The sequence below is a fragment of the Vombatus ursinus genome, unplaced genomic scaffold (assembly GCF_900497805.2).
Source record: "Vombatus ursinus unplaced genomic scaffold, bare-nosed wombat genome assembly UNPS02005659.1, whole genome shotgun sequence".
In the NCBI taxonomy this organism is placed as follows: Eukaryota; Metazoa; Chordata; class Mammalia; order Diprotodontia; family Vombatidae; genus Vombatus; species Vombatus ursinus.
This window is the reverse complement of record NW_020945437.1, coordinates 24529066-24548698: the sequence shown is the minus strand read 5'-3', so window position 1 is coordinate 24548698 and position 19633 is coordinate 24529066. Positions and strand designations below refer to the sequence as shown.

At 39.1% G+C, this 19633-nt stretch overlaps 1 protein-coding gene across 2 annotated transcripts in view; it reads right to left on the bottom strand.

Moving 5' to 3' along the window:
• Nucleotides 1–4292: 4292 nt before the first annotated feature.
• RAB6A (RAB6A, member RAS oncogene family) overlaps nt 4293–19633 on the bottom strand; it is a 92796-nt gene continuing 77455 nt past the window's right edge. For both annotated transcript variants that reach the window (XM_027848195.1, XM_027848194.1), the window contains exons 7-8: nt 7729–7795; nt 4293–6447 (exon numbers count right to left, since the gene is read on the bottom strand). In XM_027848195.1, coding sequence (XP_027703996.1) covers nt 6383–6447; nt 7729–7795 — 132 coding nt within the window. In that variant the 3' untranslated portion in view covers nt 4293–6382. The remainder of the gene's footprint in view (nt 6448–7728; nt 7796–19633) is intronic.

The window sequence follows — 19633 nt, the reverse complement described above, 5'->3', positions numbered from 1 at the left end:
CAATTCCAAAACCAGGTAACTGTTTGTAAGTGAAAATGGGTAATAAACTGATACAGAATAAAATATGCAGAACCAGAAGAACTTGTACAATAATAACACTGTAAAAACAACTTTGAGAATTGTAAGAACTATGATCAATGCAATTATTTGTATTGATTATTCATGAATCTAAAAGATCAATTGTGAAACACAATTATTATAGAGACATGTAAAGTCAGAGTACAGAATGAGACATATAGTTTTGTATACAGTCATTGAAGGAATTCTGTTTTGCTTAACTATGAAAATTCGTTACAAGAATTTTTTTAATGGAGTGACTACAGGAGGCGGGGGGATAGAGAGAATGAATAGACTTGTTAAAAGAAAAGGAGTGCTACAGCTGGGAAATGCTGCATGCACGTATTGTGATTTACTTAACTAATTGTTATCAGACACCTTACACGAAGTGGACACAATCTGTCAATGTATGTAATATAGAACAAAACATGGATAAAACCTCAAAAAAAAATCGATGATAAAGAACCTTAGATGTGAGAAACTGAGATCAGGTTGCTACAGGGAGTCAACAAAGAATAATGAAGAACTACAGGACGATGGCCAGGCAATACGGCGTTATCTAGATAACACTATAAGTATTCTCTTCCTCCTTAGTCTTAGAGCACTTTGGATCTAACCTCCCTCCCTCCCTCCTTTCCTCCCCAAAACAAAGTAAGTTCTCAGAAGACAAATGTAGTTTTGCTGTTAATAGTTTCATCCTTAGGGCCTAGCACTGTGCCTAGCAGATAGCAAGCCCTTAAATGTTAGTTTAAAAGAGAACAAAACCAAAAGTTAGATACAAAATTTAATTGAAAAGTTCTATAGGTGATAGCAACAAGGTTGGGAAGGTGGAGTTATGAAACATGTGGCCCAAACTAATAATAGCCTTTAAAAGAAGAAATAATTTACAGATGGTGGTGGCAGAGAAATGATTTAGAAGCATTGCATGAAACAAAAAGCATGCCTTGTCTTCTGGCCCTGGGAGTCAAGGGGAGAAAGAATGGCCTTCAGGAGAGTGGGTTGCAAGGAATGTAATATCCCCAAATTTCTTTCTGTTAAAGGAGTTGGTGGAAAGAATATTGGTTGAATTCAAGGACTTATTAATTGGTAAATGAATGAACCAAAAAAAAAAAAACCACAAAAACAAAAAACAAAAACATTAATCACTTAATATGTCCCAATGTGCTAAGTGCTGGGGAGACAAACACAACATACAAAAACAAACCCAAAACAGTTCCTCCTCTCAAGATGCTTATATTCTTAATGGGGAGAGAGAATCTATCTATATCTCAAAGGAAGTAGTGGCCAAAGGAAGGAAACTGTGGTTTGATAAGTTAGAGGGATGGTGAGTGGAGCCATAAGGGAGTGGATTGACACACCCTTTTCTGGAGTAATTATAGAATTGATTTCATTATGCTTATAGAACTGAACTGGGGGAATGGTGGCAAGGAGGCTGGCAAGATGGGTAGTTAAGTCAAGATAGACTGGACACTAGTTTGCAGATAATAGTTCAGAAGTTCCAAGAGGCACAATGGATAAGTAAAGGTTGGAGTGGGACTAGGAAAGGAAGAGGGGTGATGGTTCTGGAGCGGGTAGTTTGGGCATGATTATGCTGAGGCTGCAAGACTGGAACTGGAGAGCCAATACAATAACTAGGAAGTAAATTATTGTGGCATGATCTTTCAGCACAACTGAGCTGACAATGATTTACAGGCCCTCTTCAGACAGAACTTAGAACAGGTCTTAACATTTTTTTTGAGTCATAATACTCCTTAGAATGTTCTGAAATGCATAAATTGAAATATAGGATTCCAAAAGAAACAAATATTGAAATAGTTACCAATTTCAAGTTCACAGACCCCAGGTTAAGCTCCCCTTAGAACCTTGGCAATGTGAGTTGTCTCCTAATAACTTTGCTGTGCTGACTCCTTGATCCAGGGAGGAAGGCCTTGTGAAATCTGGGCAGGGAAGGGGTGATGGCTCTGTCATGGTAGTCTTTCCAGCTCTAAATACTATATAGTCTGTATTCAGAAGGTATTACAAATCCTTCTACTTCTGAGGTGCTGGGAGTGCAAGTGTTCCTGTAAACACTAAGGGCCTTCCCACATGGAGAGTCTGGGAAAGAAAGTTTTACATCAAAGGCACTTGCGTACAGAATTGTTTTTTTAACTTTAACATACCTATCTTCTGATCAGTAATGGGACAGTTAAGGGAACTGAACCCCTAGTAAGGTTGTCATCCATTGAAGATTGAGAATGATAAAATTACAATGAGGAAGGACAGGGACAGGGGCTAGCCTGCTGAGAATGGTTAGAGCTGCCAGAAACAGGCATTGCTGTGTAGAAGGATTTTGTTGTTGTTGTTGTTGTTCAGCTGTGTCTGACTCTCCGTGAACCCATTTAGGGGTTTCTTGACAAAGATATTTTAGTGGTTTGCCATTTCCTTCTCCAGCTCCCTTCACAGATGAGGAAACTGAGGCAAACAGGGTTAAGCGACTTGCCCAGGGTCACACAGCTAATATATATCTGAAACTGGATTTGAACTCAGGTCTCCCTGACTCCAGGCCAGGGTGCTCCATGGAGCTGCAAAACATAAAGAAAGGAAGAATTGTTTCCTGGTGGGTACTGTCACCTTCTATTAGCTCAAAAAGGAGCCTTGTTCTCATGACTTGTAAATTAAACTGCTCCCAAACACTGAAATGTTTAGTATTACTTTTATAAGATCACGGAAATGGGAAGTTTATGCTTCCCATAGACTTCCTAGTCTATTTGGCAGGCAACTTGGTTTTTTGAGTTGAGATCTTAAAACCAACAGGTCTACCAGATGCGCCTCCCTCTAAGGCCTAATTTTGTCCTCAATGGGGAACAAATAACAATTAGCAAACATTCTGCCCTAGGCGATGTTTTGTCCATTGACACCAAAACTTCTTGGGGAAAAAAAACAGCCCCTCACCAGGAACATGATGGATACACTGCTCTTTATGTTCAATATTTACTGATAGTAATGATTAAGAAACAAATAGTACCGGTTAGCTGGGTAAGAAGCCTAGTGTAGTAGAAAATAAGATTCTCTAAAAACCAGAAGGTTCTAGGTCTAGTCCAATTATCTGCCACAGAGAACTTGTGATCTTCAGTTTCGCTCTGAACTTCAGTTACCTGACTTGTAAGTCCTTTTGACTGAGTCCAAGTTTTACAGAACAAGTTCTTTTATTAAGGGGAATTTGTTCTGTGAAGTTTGGATTCAGTCCTAGGGCCACACTCAAGGACATAGAGGGCCACATGTGGCCTCAAGGCCGCAGGTTCCCTATGCCTGGACCAGACAATCCCAGCAGCCTATTCCACTTAAGAAAAAGAGAGAGAGAGAAAGGAAAATAGAGAAGAAATGAAGAAAAGAGAGAAGGAAAAAACCTTACATGTATTTTTAAAAGTTGTGAGTTAACTGTGTTTCACCTCGAAGGCTAAAGCTTATGAGAAAGAATGCTCCATTTTAAAGGATACTCCCTCCACTCAAGAGATGGCAAGCTCTTCTCACAAGTCAGGAGACCGTTTCAAGAGTTGCTGTCCAAACAATCCCATCACCAACCTGTTTAAGAGCCTTTCTGCACTTGGCAAGGCTGGCCCTTAAGATACAGACCTAAGTCCATCGCTGGGCCTACATCTAGTCTTTCCCGTGTGGTAGGACTTGCCAAAGATTATAATGGGAGCCTTTGAGAAGCCATCACCTCCACACCACAATAAGAACTTTAGTGCAAAAATGACAATGATCATATTATGACCAACTTTATTTCGTAACTTGTTAATGTAGGTAGTACTAGTATGAGTCTCTCCAGATGAAGCAGTTAAGTCTGCCTCAAGTGAACTGTCAGCATTATGCTACCTCCAAAGAATCAGGAGCTCTCCTTGTTAAAACCAAGTTAATAAGACTCCACTGACCATAGGATTCCAAATTTAGGACAGTTTACAAGGTTGGGGCAGGGGCCAAGAGGAGAAAGTGGGAGTTTTTCTTTTGTGTTACACCCATATTTTATTGGCAGCAAGTAACGTGATTGTTTAAAAAATAACCTGCAACATGAATATACATCTCTACTTCAGTTTAAGATCCCTAAGCCATCTCTCACCCCAAGAATGCTTAGATCTGTATCAAAAACTACAAACTGCTTCCTTTCCTTAACAAATATAAAAAGGATCTAATGTTTCCATGAAAGTTTGAGTCCTGTTCCATACCCCACCAGAACCCTAAAAAAAGATTGATTCGTGTCATATTTAATTGATATTTATTTCAGGACATGCCATGTCAAAAAAACTTGCCTTTAACAACAATATTGCATTATAAAAGCACTTTCCATCCCAATTTGCTTTTTTTTTTAATAACATAAGTTACTGGTATGAAGACTAATGCTAGTCCTGAAACCCCAGTTGATGGAGTCTTCCATTCAGTTCCATAATCCAAGCACTTGGGGCATATACTTCCTGGTGACAAAGAGGGTCTGGGGAGGAAAGAAAGTGAGTGCAGATTTTCCCAGTTTGTTAGTTTTTGAAGGGCAAAGGACAGAGGGGGAGGTTGTTTCATTGAAATTTCACCTTTATTATATTATGTTAAGTAATGTTTACAACAGATTCTGGAATGGCCATCCTGCACTATAACTCCGCAATTCTCTTTCTGCAAACAATGTATTTACAAATGTGTTTATTGACTTACACAGCAATCTCACAATAACTAGTAAAGGATAAAAGGGTGCACTCCTAGTGTATTGTTTGCAGTGTTTTTTCCAGGGGTGAGGGGGAAATGGTGGTTTGAGGGTGGGGAGGCGCTACATATCGCCACACTGACCAAGCTCAAGACAGATTCCTTGACACAACAGCCAAAAAGATAGGAAGTAATTTTTTTTTAAAAGGAACAAAGGCAAGGAAATAAATATCACCAAAGGAAAACTGTTAATTGTATAATTGTTGTAGCTTAGCTAAAATATAAAACTAAATTCCTGGTTAATTAATCAAACTATACAGATATAATGGAAAAAAACCAAACCCGACCTGGAAGACCCAACATAAAAAGGCCAGAAATTAATGGCATAAGCCTGCATAATCTTGCATTTCATTTCTTCTCTCTCCCTGTCCACAAAGGCTTTGAGGGCTTACAAGTAAACTGCTACCCTCTCCAACTTGACCTCAAATGTCCTCAGCAAAGTACATGCTATTCTTCTGAGGGTTTCTGTCTTTTTGCCTACAACCTTTTCTGCCAGTTACACCAAGGTCAAACCTGAAATCCTTCCACTCTTTCTTTGGGGAGTTATACTTACACAGTGCCTTGTCTGTACTGGATCAAAGACAGAGAAAGAGGGGGAAAAGATCTGTTGCTTTTAAAAAGTTTTTCAATAATGTAATAGCTCCCACTTCACAGTCTTAAAACCTTGATGAGGGAGTGTCCACAATGTCTTTCCAATTTTACCACGAGGAGTGGGTACAGTTATTTTTAAAAATGCAACATGAATGGAAATACCTGGTTATTTGTTGCTTGCAGTGTTTGGGTAAACACACATGAAGGGAGTTATTTCTCTTGGTCAGAGAGACTAGGCTGTCAGTCACTATCAACTGGCTCCCTTCAGTGTGTCCAAGCTGACTTATTAAAAAGAATCATTTTCTAAGCCTATCCCCCACCAGAACACTGTCCTTTCCATGATGCCAGTTGGCTTTGTCTCAAGAAAATTCCATGAGTGAGCTAAAAGAAGGTTCATGGTATCAATCTTTGCCCAAGGACAGGGGCCTAGGTTATCCCTAATGCTGAAGGCTGACTTAGATATGCCAAATCTGCCTGCCTTGACTGCTAATGGGCTACTTCTAATTTGCTTTGTGAGGCAGGGATAAAGGTATCAGGGGCAGGTTGGTTTTGGGGGAATAGTGGGAGAGTGAGGGAAAGATCAGGTAGAGAGGTGAGTGCTATTCTGAACATATTGCTCCTTAACCAAGTCAAACTTAGACCTTTGAGATTTCCATAATTTCAAAGTGCACTATCCTAACATATTTAAAAAAAGGAACAAATGTTAAGAAAATGTACCTAGTTTTTAAAGTTATCACTGGAATATGCTGGAATATTTTGGCTTTTTTATATAAATAATGAAGACACTGACATATTTTGTGTGTGTGTGTGTGTGTGTGTGTGTGTGTGTGTGTGTGTGTGTGCTTGTGAAGCTAAGAGATCATCTCCACGAGACAGCCAGCAATGATGAATCGCAATACGTTATTACTGAAGGGGGAAGGTTCAAGCCAATATTCACACTGCAGTCAATGAAGAGTAAGGGGGCAAAAGCAGTGAGGTTCTGGGGAAGGATTCAAGGAACCACATGGTATTAGCAGGAACAGCCTCCTTCATTAACTGGCGGCTCCTGAGGCTTTTCCAGTTTTATGTCAATCACTGAAGGAAAAACAAGTTAAGGAAGAATGAATCGAAAGGTAGCATTCTGCTCAGGGCCCTCAGACTCCTGCAGTGATAAAGCCACTACTGAACTACAGATCTTCACACCTGCATACATGGCCCCGGCGGGCTGAGCCAAAATAGGAAGGAGAACAAAACAAAAAAATCTGGACACTCCCTTGTCTCACACCTGTTCAAACATCTTTAAGCATGGAGTGCATGCAAGAAAGAGCCCCTGGCGGCAGTGATGGCAGATACACTCAGGGTTTTCACTTCCATAGCACTGAACGGTTTATAAGGTACACTCCTCATAGACTTGTGGGATAAGATGGTGCAAGTGTTATCATCACTCTCATTTCATAGATGCAGAAGCTGTCTCTGAGGTGAATGGGTATGCTTGAGGCCAGACAACAAGCAAGCCAAAAGCTGGGATACAATTCCCTGCCTTCTGATCTCCTAGTCACTACCCTAGGATACTTTTACAACAAAAAGACACCGTTCCCTGCGGTCAAAAAACTAACCATTTTGTTGGAGTATTTATTAGACACATACACAGGCAAACACAAATGCCTAATGGGAGTATAAAGTGACACAAGAACAGATGAAGAAGGCCACATGGACTTTAAAACACTAAGGTTAGCAATGCGTGGGAGTGCAGCTGCCAGACAATGCTCTGAGAGAGCCCTTTCTCTTGAGCAGTAGTTACCTCAGTGTGGTTCAGAACCCCCCACATCTCCAGCAACACCCAATACAGCTCTATCTCCCCAGCTGGTATCTCTATAAAACTGCTTGTCCTTTTAAATGCACGTCTATAAGCTGTGGGCTGGTTGGTAACAGCTTTAGCGCGCGCGTGCGCGCACACACACACACACATCCTATTCCTTTAACTAACCAGGCTTATACTGATATGGAATAAATGGCATTAAAATCTTGTCCTATCTCTCATAGCAGAGAATACAAAGGAGCTTGTTCCATTATTCCATGCCAGGATGACACAGGCAACTGAAAGGGAAGAAGGAGTAGAGAAATGAGTATGGTAGCCATGCTGGAGATGGCCCCAACTCACTAGGATACACTGGGCAGTAGCAGGAGACTTGGGAACTCAGCTTCCTGCCCATTGATTCACGGGTACCAGCAGCATGCTGAGGGAATGTGCCCTGATTAAGCATAACTCTGGGCCTCATGTTAAAGGCAGCACCATGCTGCCCCCACCTGCCCTATCAATGCTGGTGTTAAAAATAAAACTCTCTAAAGTCACAGTGATGGAAACATGAAGGATACTGTCTTCTCTGCTTTTGTCCTGTGTGCTCTCCATCCCAGGCAAAGCTGCTGCCACACGTCGAAAAAGCTGGTGGGGAGAAAAAGGAACAAAATTTTAAACGGAGAAAGGATTTAGCAAACACCATCAGTATAAACCAAGACAGAAACTTGGTATCTACTTGTAAAATTCTATTTATTCTCATTTCTAGAGCCCTCATTACCACTTCCCCGGACTACTGCAATAGCCACACAAAGCCTTCCCTGCCTTGATTCTCTGCGCACCTCCAAATTCATCTTTAATAGGCTTCCAGACTTAATCTCCCTCATGCACAGAATGGGTCTTGTCACTTCTCTGCTCAAAACCCTTCTGTGGCTATTTATTGCCTGCCGAGTAAAGTTAGAAGGGCAGCTAGATAGTTTAAGTCAGGAGTTCAAATCTGTGTGACTCTAGGCAAGTCACTTAGCCCTGTTTGCCTCAGTTTCCTCACCTGTAAAATGAGTTGGAGAAGGAACTGGCAAACCATTGCAATATCTTTGCCAAGAAAACCCCAAATCAGGTCACAGAGAGTCGGACGTGACTGAAATGACTACCACAGCAAAGTTAAAACTCTTGAGCTGAGCACCCTGTCTTTCCTGTCTCTGTGTCTTGGCTTAGATGTTAACTTTGTCTGAAATCCATCATTCCCAGCACCCATCTGTTGGATTTGGATTCCTACTATACATCCTTTACAGCAGTGGTATCAAAATGAAATAGAAAGCGGGCCACTAAAGCATATATAAGGATCCCTGAGAGCCACTTATTGACTTAGAAAAAGACATATTAACATTGTCTATGTTCTACTGTATTCTTATTTGTTTTACATATTAATCAGGGAGTGTTAGGCAAACCTCTGCTTTAGAGCTCATCCAAAATATTTCTTCTAAGGAATGTTCTAATTTCCATACTCAATATTTGTTTGTTGTAGCCACAGTCTACCATGTAAACTCCATTAGGGCAGAATCATGTATTATCTAGGATGAGTATCTCTCTCAGAAGATGTAAAAGTCCACTGGAGGCAATTAATAAATGCTCATTGCATCAAACTGTTTCTGGAATAATTTCTTTCCTGGAATTACTGTGTAGTCTGGGGTGAGCACTAATGAAGTCCAGGTTTTGTTCCTTTCTTTCTTTTGTAGAAAATTCCTAACCAGACCTGTGGTTTCATTGGTGCTGAGAGTTCCCTCCACTGAGGCAGATTTGCATCTCCTAGTTTTAGCTGCCCAAAGGCCTGAAAGGTGCCCTGTGGCCTATTTCTCTATCCACTGTGCTATGCTGCCCCTCAAGACTGGGCTTCTTAACTGAGAGCAAGTCTATGTTACAACAGAAAGAAATGGATAGGAATAAGCAGACCAGGGTTTTAGTCTTGGTAATACCACTTAATAGCTGTGAGACTTGGGGAAAATGCCTTCCATTTTGTGGGACACAATTGCCTCTCTTAAAAGACTTTAAAGTGACTACATAATTTAAAGCTGGAAGAGAACCTAAAATTTACAGAAGAGGGAACAAAGACCCAGAGAAGGAAGGTGACCTGCCTGTGGTCATATTGCACTACATGGACTCCAAGGGCTCTAACAGTGGCTCTCAGGGGAGATTATGGAAGAGATTTACATTTCAGGGATGTGCTGGAGTTGATGCCTACTGAGGTCCATTCTAATTCAAATTTTATGAGAATCTGGAAAAGCAGGTTAGGGCCAAATCAACAATGGAACAATGGAACAAGTGTAGGGCCTTGAATGTCAAGCTGAGGAGGGTGGACTTTTTTCGTGTAGCCAATAAGGAATCATGGAAGATTCCTGAGGGATATCGTGATCTCAGTTGGGCTCCAGGAAAATGAATGTGGCAGCACATGCAAGAAAAACCTCTAATAACAAGATCTGAAGAGTCAATTAGCAAGCATTTACAAGTAAATACCTACTATGTATCAGGCATTGTGCTAAGTCCTGAAGACACAAAGAAAGGCAAAAACAGATCCCTGGCCTCAAGGACCTCACATTCTAATGGGGGAGGCAACATGCAAACAACTAAGTACATACAAGATAAATACAGAGTAAAGTGAAGGTGATCTCAGGAAAACACTAGCAGTGGTGGGAAAGGAAGGAAGAAGGGGACTGAAATTTAGGAAGATTACTTTGACATCTGAATGGAGGGTGGAATAGAATGGGGGGCAGACAGGACTTCAGGCAGGGAGACCCACCAGCAGACTACTGACATAGTCCAGGTGCAAGATGATGAGGGGCTGCACTAGAGTGGTGGCAGTGTTCAAAGGAGAGAAGGGGGCATATACAAGACACATTACAAAGGTAGAAATGACAGGTCTTGGCAATAGATTGTACGTGTGGCATAAGTAAGCAGCTGAGTATGACAAGGAATCTGTGAGCCTGGGTGACAGGGAGGATGGTGTACCCTTGCATGGAGAAGATAAGAAGAAAGAATTTTTTGGGGAAAGACAATGAATTCACTTTTGGGCATGCTCAGTTTAAGATGTCCACAAGATATCCCGTTTGAAATGTCCAAGAGGCAATTCAAGATATGAGACTGAAGGTCAGCAATGAGGTTAGTGCTAGATATATCTATATATCTATATATCTATATATATCTGAAAATCACTTTCATAGAAATGAAAATTGATACCATAGGAACTGATGAGATCACCAAGTGAGGTAGTACAGAGGGAACTCCCATGGTTAGCGGGTGTGCCCTGGATGAAGATCCAGGGGACTGAAAAGGAGCAGTCACACAGGTAGGAGGAGAACAGGGGGAGAACAGTGTCACGAAAATATAGAAAAATTCAGAGTATTGTTAATTATAGAGTTACAGAATGATTGCCTGGAAGCAGTGAGGACCCAGCTGAGGTTATGTAACAAATTTGCAGTGTACCCAGATAGGTTAAAAAAAGCAGCTTAATTGAAGGTCTAGGTTACAAGAGAATTAGGAAGTTTAGAAGCTAGATTCAGTTAAATGTTCGGTAGGGGAAAATATTAAAGAAAATATTAAGACTTGATCACCATCTTCAAATATCAGATGAAGGAGAATTTGACTAGTTCTGCTTGACCTCAGAACAGAAGCCATTACTTCCTGAAAGAAGGTAAAAGAATGCAAGGTATAGCTAAAAGTAAAGAAAAACTTCCCAATAGTTAGAGCTATTCAATCTACAACAGGGTGTAATGAGTTCTTTGTCACTGGGTGTCTGGGCAGAGGTGGGATTGATGATTTGTTGGGAATTCATGCTTTGTTTAGGTGACCCTGGAGGTAACTTGAAACATATAAGGAGACAGTCTGAGAGAGGTAAAGTGATTTGCCCAGGGTCACAAAGCTAGTGTGCCTGGGGCAGGATCTGAACTTAGATCCTCTTGATTCTAAGCCCAACTCTCCATCCATTATACCATCTAGCTTAGCTGCCTCTAGGTAAAAACTAGGCAAACTTCACTGGCCTACAGCTATTCCAGACGCAGTTTCTGTGTTAACACTGCCAGTGCTTTAATATATTTTGCAAAGAGATCTTAGTGAACCACTATTTTTGTCACACTAGACTAGGTGGCAAACTAGTTTTGCAGAGCCTGTTACACTGCCTCAAAAACTCCATGATGAAAAACTACTATGAATTTCTGGGGCCACAGAAGGTCTTTTGGAAGAATATTCTGGCAGAATTTAAGCTGTTTGCTCTAGTAATATAAAGGAGGTAGCTGCCTGTTTTTGACAGGATAAATTTCCTAAACTAAATGGTAACTTGGAGGTATAATAATCATTTCCCTCATGGATCCTGAAAGTTGACAGGTCTATTAAGCTCCCTTGGAGGAAATGAAGGTCAGGGTGCATTTATTTGTAATTATTATCACTAAAAGGGGGGGAAGAGATAGAATTTTGTTTGTTAGTTTTCAAAGTTAATTATAACTATTCCCATTTTTATGCCACTTTACAAAGTTTACAAAATGCTTTTTAAAATAACTCTATGAGAGAGGAAGTGTAAGGATCAAACCAAGTCAGAGAACAAAACAATCTATTTTTAAGAATGTGACCATTTATTATCTAGATCTATAATTTCACTGGAATAGGGAACTCCCAGTGAGGCAACTCCCTTTACCACTGCAGATCAGCAGTGAGCACCTTATAATCTCAGAGAGTTACCAGGCAAAGAGTGACCAAGAAGTTAAGTCGTTGATTTGCACAGGATCAAACCCAGAAAGGGTAAGAGGCAGGATTTGAACCCAGGCTGGCTTTCTATTTACTACACCTACATAGCTACTTATGCAGCTTTAAAGTTTACAAAAGGCTTTGCCAACATTATCTCATTTGAGCCACACTTCTTCTCAAGAGAGATGCTACATGGTGACATCTCTGCTGCCTGTGACCCTTAGGAACCTCTGATTAGCACCAGACCTGGATTTCAGTTGCAAAGAGATGCATATGGTAGACAGAACACTGATTGATTGGTCTTTGGAATTAGGTGGCTCCAGAACTTATAAACTGTGTGATGACGGTGTCACTTTAAGTTCGTTTTCCCCTCTGTGAAATGGAAATAATATTTACATTCCTGATCACGACAAGATTGTGAGGAACCTACTTTGTAAATCTTAATTTTAATACAAAACAGTGTGATTAAGTCCAAGTAAAGGTAAGAAAACGCAAAGAAAACTGAAAAGAGGGAAAGATTACTTGTAGCTAAGAGGAAAAGGGAAGACTTACTGGCGAGGGTATTGAGACTGGGTCTTGAATAGGAATTCTGACAAGTGAAGACGGGGCAGGACATTCCAGGTGTAGGAAGTGGTATAAACCAAATGCTCGGGAGAAGGAAAATAGGCCGTACTCAAGTCACAATGAGACCCTTCAGTCTGAATAGCAAAGACTATGTGGAAAGCAATTCATGATAAAGCCAAAACCAGAATGCAGAGAGAGTCTTGAATTTTAAAGTAAGATATTAACTTTCTTCTGCAGCTAACAGGGAATCACAAAAGATTTTCAAGCAATGATGGTATGGTATGGGAACTATAATTTAGAAAGCTGGCTTTCACAGAGTCAAATGGAATCACATTTTAAAAATGCTGAAGAATCAAAAGCTCTGTCCTCTAGAATAATTCTGCTGCATTACCTAATGGTCTGAAAAATCTGATCATGCTGTAATACACTGCGTTGGCCTCCTGAACACTCACTGCACTTTCCTATCTCTTGCTTAAGTCCATCCTATTCACTATACATGGCATCACTGCCCTTCCTGTTCCTCATTTGCGGAATCCTCTCAAGCCCAAATCAAATGCTATCTCCTCCAAGAAGTTTTCTCTAATCCTCACACACTGGACTTCATAAAGTTACTCGAGTATTTTAGTCATTTATGAAATAAACTGAATATGTAACAATTATATTGAAAGATAAGGGTAAGAAAAAAGCTTCATAATGAGCTGTCTCTCCAAAATACATAAAGAAGAGAGAGTATTATTAAGGTATTTTGAGGTTTTCAGGAATGAGGTTCGTTCTTGAGTCATCTATGTATAGTCTGCAGATTTAAACAAGTTATCAATGATGAAAATGGCATACTGTTGGAACATGAGGGCTAAATTCAAATTCTCCTTCTTTTACTTACTAACTTACTAGCTGCAGGACAGGTAGTCACTTCCAGATGTCTTCTATTAAGCCAGATATTAAATGTTAAAGAGATGAGCAAAAATATGTAAAATAATATCACTCTTCTCACTAAATTTTTTATTTTGAAAAATTATTTTTTTCTCTTTTTTTGTTGCTCACTCAGTTGTATACAACACTTTGTGACTCCATTTGGGTTTTTCTTGGCAAAGATACTGGAATGATTTGTTATTTCCTTCCTCAGCTCATTTTACAGATGAGGAATTAAGGCAAACAGGGCTAAGTGACTTGCCCAGGATCACACAGCTAGTAAGTGTCTGAGGCCAGATTTGAACTCAGGAAGATGAGTCTTCCTGACTTAAAAGCTGACATTCTATGTAGCTGTGCTTTTATTCTATTAAAATATTATTTATGTTAACAGGTAATCAATTTTTTAAAATTTCTAAATGAATTAACCATTTTAAAGCTATGTTTTAATTTCTCATATGGTAAATATCAACAAACATAATCCACATACACAAGAGCTCTGGGGGAGGGGGGGCTGTCTCTCAATAAATTTAAAGAGTGTAAAGTGAGTAATTTCTATGAGTGTCAAGACTGAGCCCCAAAAGTTTCAGAATCACTGCCTTATGATTTCAAACAGAAAGCAAAGAAGGTCCTCAGCACACTGGGTAGATACCTGTGAACTTATGCAAATAATAAACAAGAGTTATAGAGAATAGGCACATGTATAAATTGTGATCTCCAATAATACAAGGCATAACCATATTAATGAGATCACAGATCCAGATGAACATCTGAATGTGAAGAAAACTATCATCACTGGTACAGGCCCTCTCACCAGCAACCTCAATGTGTTTTCTTTTCATTTTAATCCATCAAGAAGCACCTTCTGTGGGCTAGGTGCTGGGACACAAGGAAAAACAGTGAAAAGCAAGCCTTACTTGCAATGACCTTACATCTTAAGGTAATTTTTTTTTTTTTGCTTCACTTTATTTCAACTTTTAAAAAATTGGGAACTTAACAGACACAAACAAGCATTTCCACAGAAAAGAAGTGAAGGGCTTACACACAAAATTGAATTTCTATTATGAAGAGCTTGCTTTTTAAAAAGAATATGCCACAAATTCCATCACATAAAAGCTGTACTGTTTGTCTGGGATTCCAAAATGCCCTTTCAGGCTGTGTAAGTCTTGTCCACGATTTTCCATAAATCTTCCAATACTGATCTATCCACTGTGCTGTAGATTTCTTCTATTTCTTTTAGGCAGCACTAAGAAACTCCCTAACACTTGAGTGGTCTAACCAATGAATCTCTCATTTTCTCTGGATCTGGCTATATGATTCAATTTCTCCAACAGGTTCATTTGAGAAATCACATACTGTGAACATCAACAGTTAATGTTAATTAGCAATCAGAAAACTTGTAGATTTGTATTATTTGCGAGCTACTCCTTTCCCTGTCATTCCTTTTTAAAATCACTACAGAACCAGAAGACTGTAACTGATTAAGGACCCTTTTGTATTTTTAACTACTTCACGAATTTCTGTGGTCCCTTCCCACTCTACTTCAACCACTGATGGGCAACCTTCTTCTAGTCATGAGTCTCTCCACATTAAGGTAAACAACAGATCTATTACTGGATCTGTACTCAAATCCTTTAAAGCTTCAAAGGACTTGCTAGAGTATATTCTGCTGGTCATTTCTATGCAAAAATGCTAGAAGAGTATGCCAGATGAGTCAATTAAAAAGGGAACAAAAGTAAAAGGGAATTGAATAGGTGAGCTAGCAGGAATTTCTGCCTACACAGGTTCATTAAAGAAATTATCAAACACAATAGAAATGATTCAACTCCAGAAGACCAAAAGGTGAACAACTGGGACTAAACCTATGTTCCTACTAGTTAGTACATAATCAAAACCAAACAAATATGTACCAAGTACCTACCTGGTACAAAACACTGTCATAAGTGATAAAAGAGGGCCTCAAATCCTGAAATGTGATTTATGGTCTCTTTATGGATTTTCTTTCTGGAACACTATGGGTAAGCATGTTACCTTAAATGAAAAAATTAAGAGGAAATAATCTATTGCTTAAGAATCAGGCCCTGCTATCCATAACAATGGGAATGGAAAGTCAAATTTAATTAACTCCTCACATGTATAAAGCATGTTTTTTGTAATCCTTACAACAAAATGCTTGCCTCACAACAATCCTTTGAAATGGATGTCTATACTCCTTTCCTCTATTTCTTCACTTCCTATTCCTTAATGTCTTGCAATCTGGTTTTTAACCTCATCATTCAACTGAAATTCTCTCTCCAGAGTTTCTGATACTCTTTTCTATGGCTTTTAACACATCCTCCTCCTATACTGTTCTCCCTTGGCTTCTGTGACACTGCTTTTTCCCAATTCTCTGACTCAACTGCTCCCACTATTATGTCTGTTGGATCATCCTCTTCCCACTTCTTTAAGTAGGGGTGTCCTCTAAGACTATCCCTGACTGTCTTCCTTTCTCCTTCTCTACTCTCTTTCGGTGAGCTCATCAACTCCCCTTGGGTTCAACTACCTCTATGAAGATGACCCCAATTCTACAAAACCACTCCTAACTTCTGTCCTAACTCTAGTTAAATACCTGCTAGAGAGCTCTACTTGGACATTCTATGGGTACTTCAAAATCCTAATAACCACCTACTAAAAATTTTCCAGTATTTCCTACTGGAACAGGGTCTTAACACAGGGTCCACGAACTTGGCTTAAGTATTTTGATTACGGTGTCTCAATATAATTGATTTCCTTTGTAATCCTATTTTATGCATTTAAAGACATTCTAGAGAGGGTCTACAGACTTCACCAGACTGCCAAAGGGTTTACACACAAAAAGGTTTAAAAATCCTTGCTTTAAGATAAAATACAAACTCTGTAGCCTGGTATTTTAAGTCCTTCACAATATGTATCCTATCTACCTTTCCAGTCTTATTTTGTTATTCCTCTTGACACACACTTTGTTCCAGTCACAGTGATCTGGTAGCTATTCCCTGCATACAATATTCCATTTTCCACTTTAAAAAGTGGTCTCCAAAGACTAAAATGTACTCCCCTTTTCTCACCTCTGCCTAGCAGAATGTCTGATTTCTTTCTAATCTCGGCTCAGGTGCACCTCCTATCCGGGACTTTCCACATCTTACAAGGTATCAGCACCCTCTGCCTCTCTGAAGTACTTTGTATTTACTTACTTATCTGTGCACCTGCTCTATCTCCATCTCTCCGCTCAGCCTATCCTCATGGAAGCTCCTTGAGGTCAAGGAATGTTTATTTTTTGGCTCTGTGTCCTCAACAACTACAGCACAATGCTATACACATAGCAGGTACTTCATATCAGTTTACACAACTGAACTAAATTGTTGAATAAAGATCAAAGGGCAAGGATAAATATCCTTAATTCATAGACAGGGAATCAGAGGCTGAGTGCTGAAGGGTATTACCAGGAACCTCATAACTGATCAATGTTGGAACTGAGACTTCTGACTCCATGGTCAGAATGCTTTACTCCAATTCTCCAATGGGTTGGAGAATTAAGTTTGGTGGGAGGAGTAATTTTTTAAAATTAGTCAACATTTTATTGAGTGGCCGTTATGTGTAAAGCTGGATACATGTCAAAAGGCTTGATAAACATGAGACATGGCTCTTTTCCTACAGATTGTATATATGGCATCTTAATTACCCCATTTTCTGGGAGTAAACAGACACAAAGATGTGCAAGTGATACAGAAACTAAATCTAAGGCTAATGACAGGCTGGTTATGGGTATTCTATTAAAAACTGTTATATTTAATTGGATCAGAGTCTAATTTCAGGTAAGTGATTCAAAAAGGGAAGGGATCAAAGAAAGAAGCCTCAACAAATTCCCCACAACTGATTACCAAGTTCTTGCCATTTTAACATTTTGTCAGGTCCTTTACATGGACTAATGTTGCACTGGGGCAACTATGTTCTGTCTGTGAAAAAAATAGCCTAGGTTTGTGGAGAAGGGAAGAATTTATGACCAAACAAGAGATAGAGAACATTATGAAACACAAAATGGATTATTTTGATTACATTAAATTGAAAAGTTTTTGCACAAAGCCAATGCAACCAATACTAGAAGGGAAGCAGAAAGCTGAGAAACAATTTTTTACAGCCAATGTTTCTGATAAATGCCTCTTTCTAAAATATACAGAGAACTGAGTCAAATTTATAAGAATCCAAGTCATTCCCCAATTGATAAATGGTCAAAGGATATGAACAGGCAGTTTTCAGAGGAAGAAATTAAAGCTATCTATACTCATATGAAAAAATGCTCCAAATCACTATTGATTAGAGAAATGCAAATCAAAACAACTCTGAGGTACCACATCACACCTAAGAGATTGGCTAATATGACAAAACAGGAAAACGATAAATGTTGGAGATGATGTGGGAAAATTAGAACACTAATGCATTGTTGGTGGAGTTGTGAACTGATCCAACCATTCTGCAGAGCAATTTGGAACTATGCTCAAAAGGCTATAAAACTATGCACACCCTTTGATCTAGCAATACCACTACTAGGTCTGTATCCCAAAGAGATCATCAAAAAGGGAAAAGGATCCACATGCACAAAAATATTTATAGTAGTTCTGATTGTGGTGGCCAAGAATTAGAAACTGGGGAGATGCCCACCAAATGGGGAATGGCTGAACAAGTTATAGTATATCAATGTAATGGAATACTCTTGTGCTATATAAGAAATGATGAGCAGGCAGACTTCAGAAAAACCTGGAATGACTTACATGAATTGATGCTAAGTGAAGTGAACAGAACCAAGAGAACATTGTACACAGTAAAAGCACCATTGTGCAACGACCAACTCTGCCCACGAAGCACCTTTTGATTCCTTTTATGTATTAGTGATTTGACAGACTCTATTCACAGACTTGGTTACAATTTGATAAATACACTGGATACACATGCTGTTGGCTTTTACTACAGCTTTGACAAAAAAATCTGTTTGTTCCAAAACTTTTTTTTTATGTTTTAAACGTATAATGTGTTCTGATCAAGAAGATGCTTAGGGATGATGAGACGAAGGCACAATTTTGTTTGGATATATTCTAGATCCATCACTGTCTATTTTATTATGTCCTAAGCACATGTTGACTGGTCTTGTATAGGTGTTAATTGCTCTAAATATGTTATTTCCATTAACTTCAAAATGTCATGTTCTTGACACACAAAGCTTAAGCTCTCTCCTTGATAGTCTTATAAGCCATGTGCTTTGCTTGGAGATGACTAAAATATTTCTAAGTACCGCCTTATTTGACCTCTGGATTGAAGCTCAGAGCCTTAAATCTTTATCTTTCAATGGTCCATAACAAAAATTATGACTATTATTTACTAAAAAAGGAATCCTGAGATTGGGCAAGTTATCTCTATATTACTCATTAGCAAAATAAAAACAATATCATTTTGCTCCTACCTGGTTTTGAACAGGGTTATATTGAATATCAAAGGAGATAATACATGTGAAAGTCCTTTGAAAATAATGGTACATAAATTACTAAATATTTAGCAGTTGTCTGAACAAAAATGTCATGTGAATGTTACAAATAGCAACTGACATATCAAGACAGTGTTATCTTCCTACAAATAAAGTCTGAAAAGCTCATGATACAATTTAAAAGAAAAGAGGCACTGTTCCATATGGAGAGATAGCTGGGCTGGGCTAGGCTGGTGGTATCAAGATGACTTAGGCTCAAGTTTCACCTCTGACACATAATAGTAGTAGGACCCTAGTCAAGCTCTAACCTCTTAGTACCCCAAGCAGCTAAGATCATAACCAGTAGATGAGTTGCTGATCTGTACTGGTAGTTTCCTCACTTGGAACTCCCTAAATTACTGAAATCACAGGTCTAGACAACAAAAATTCAATGAGGAACAAAAGCCCTACCTGTTCCAGGCTCTCTGTCTCTCTAACTTGAATATGGAATAAGTTCCATATTTAGAAACTGTTTAATTCTCGTGGCTTTTTTGTACAACACCAAAGTATACTATCACTTTGAGAGATTGCGCTAATCCCCCTGACAGTAGTTTTAACATTTCTATAATAGTTACCAACTGGTCCTGACATTAGAAAATTTTACTCATACTCTCAATTTGCTCTACTTTATCTAAAGCACTTTCTGGGTGTCATATTTTGCTTTTTATTTCAGGTCTCATGGATTACTTTTGTAGGTTCAGTCTCCCTTTAATTCTCTTATTGGCTAAATCTAGGCAAACATTTTTCAACCCACA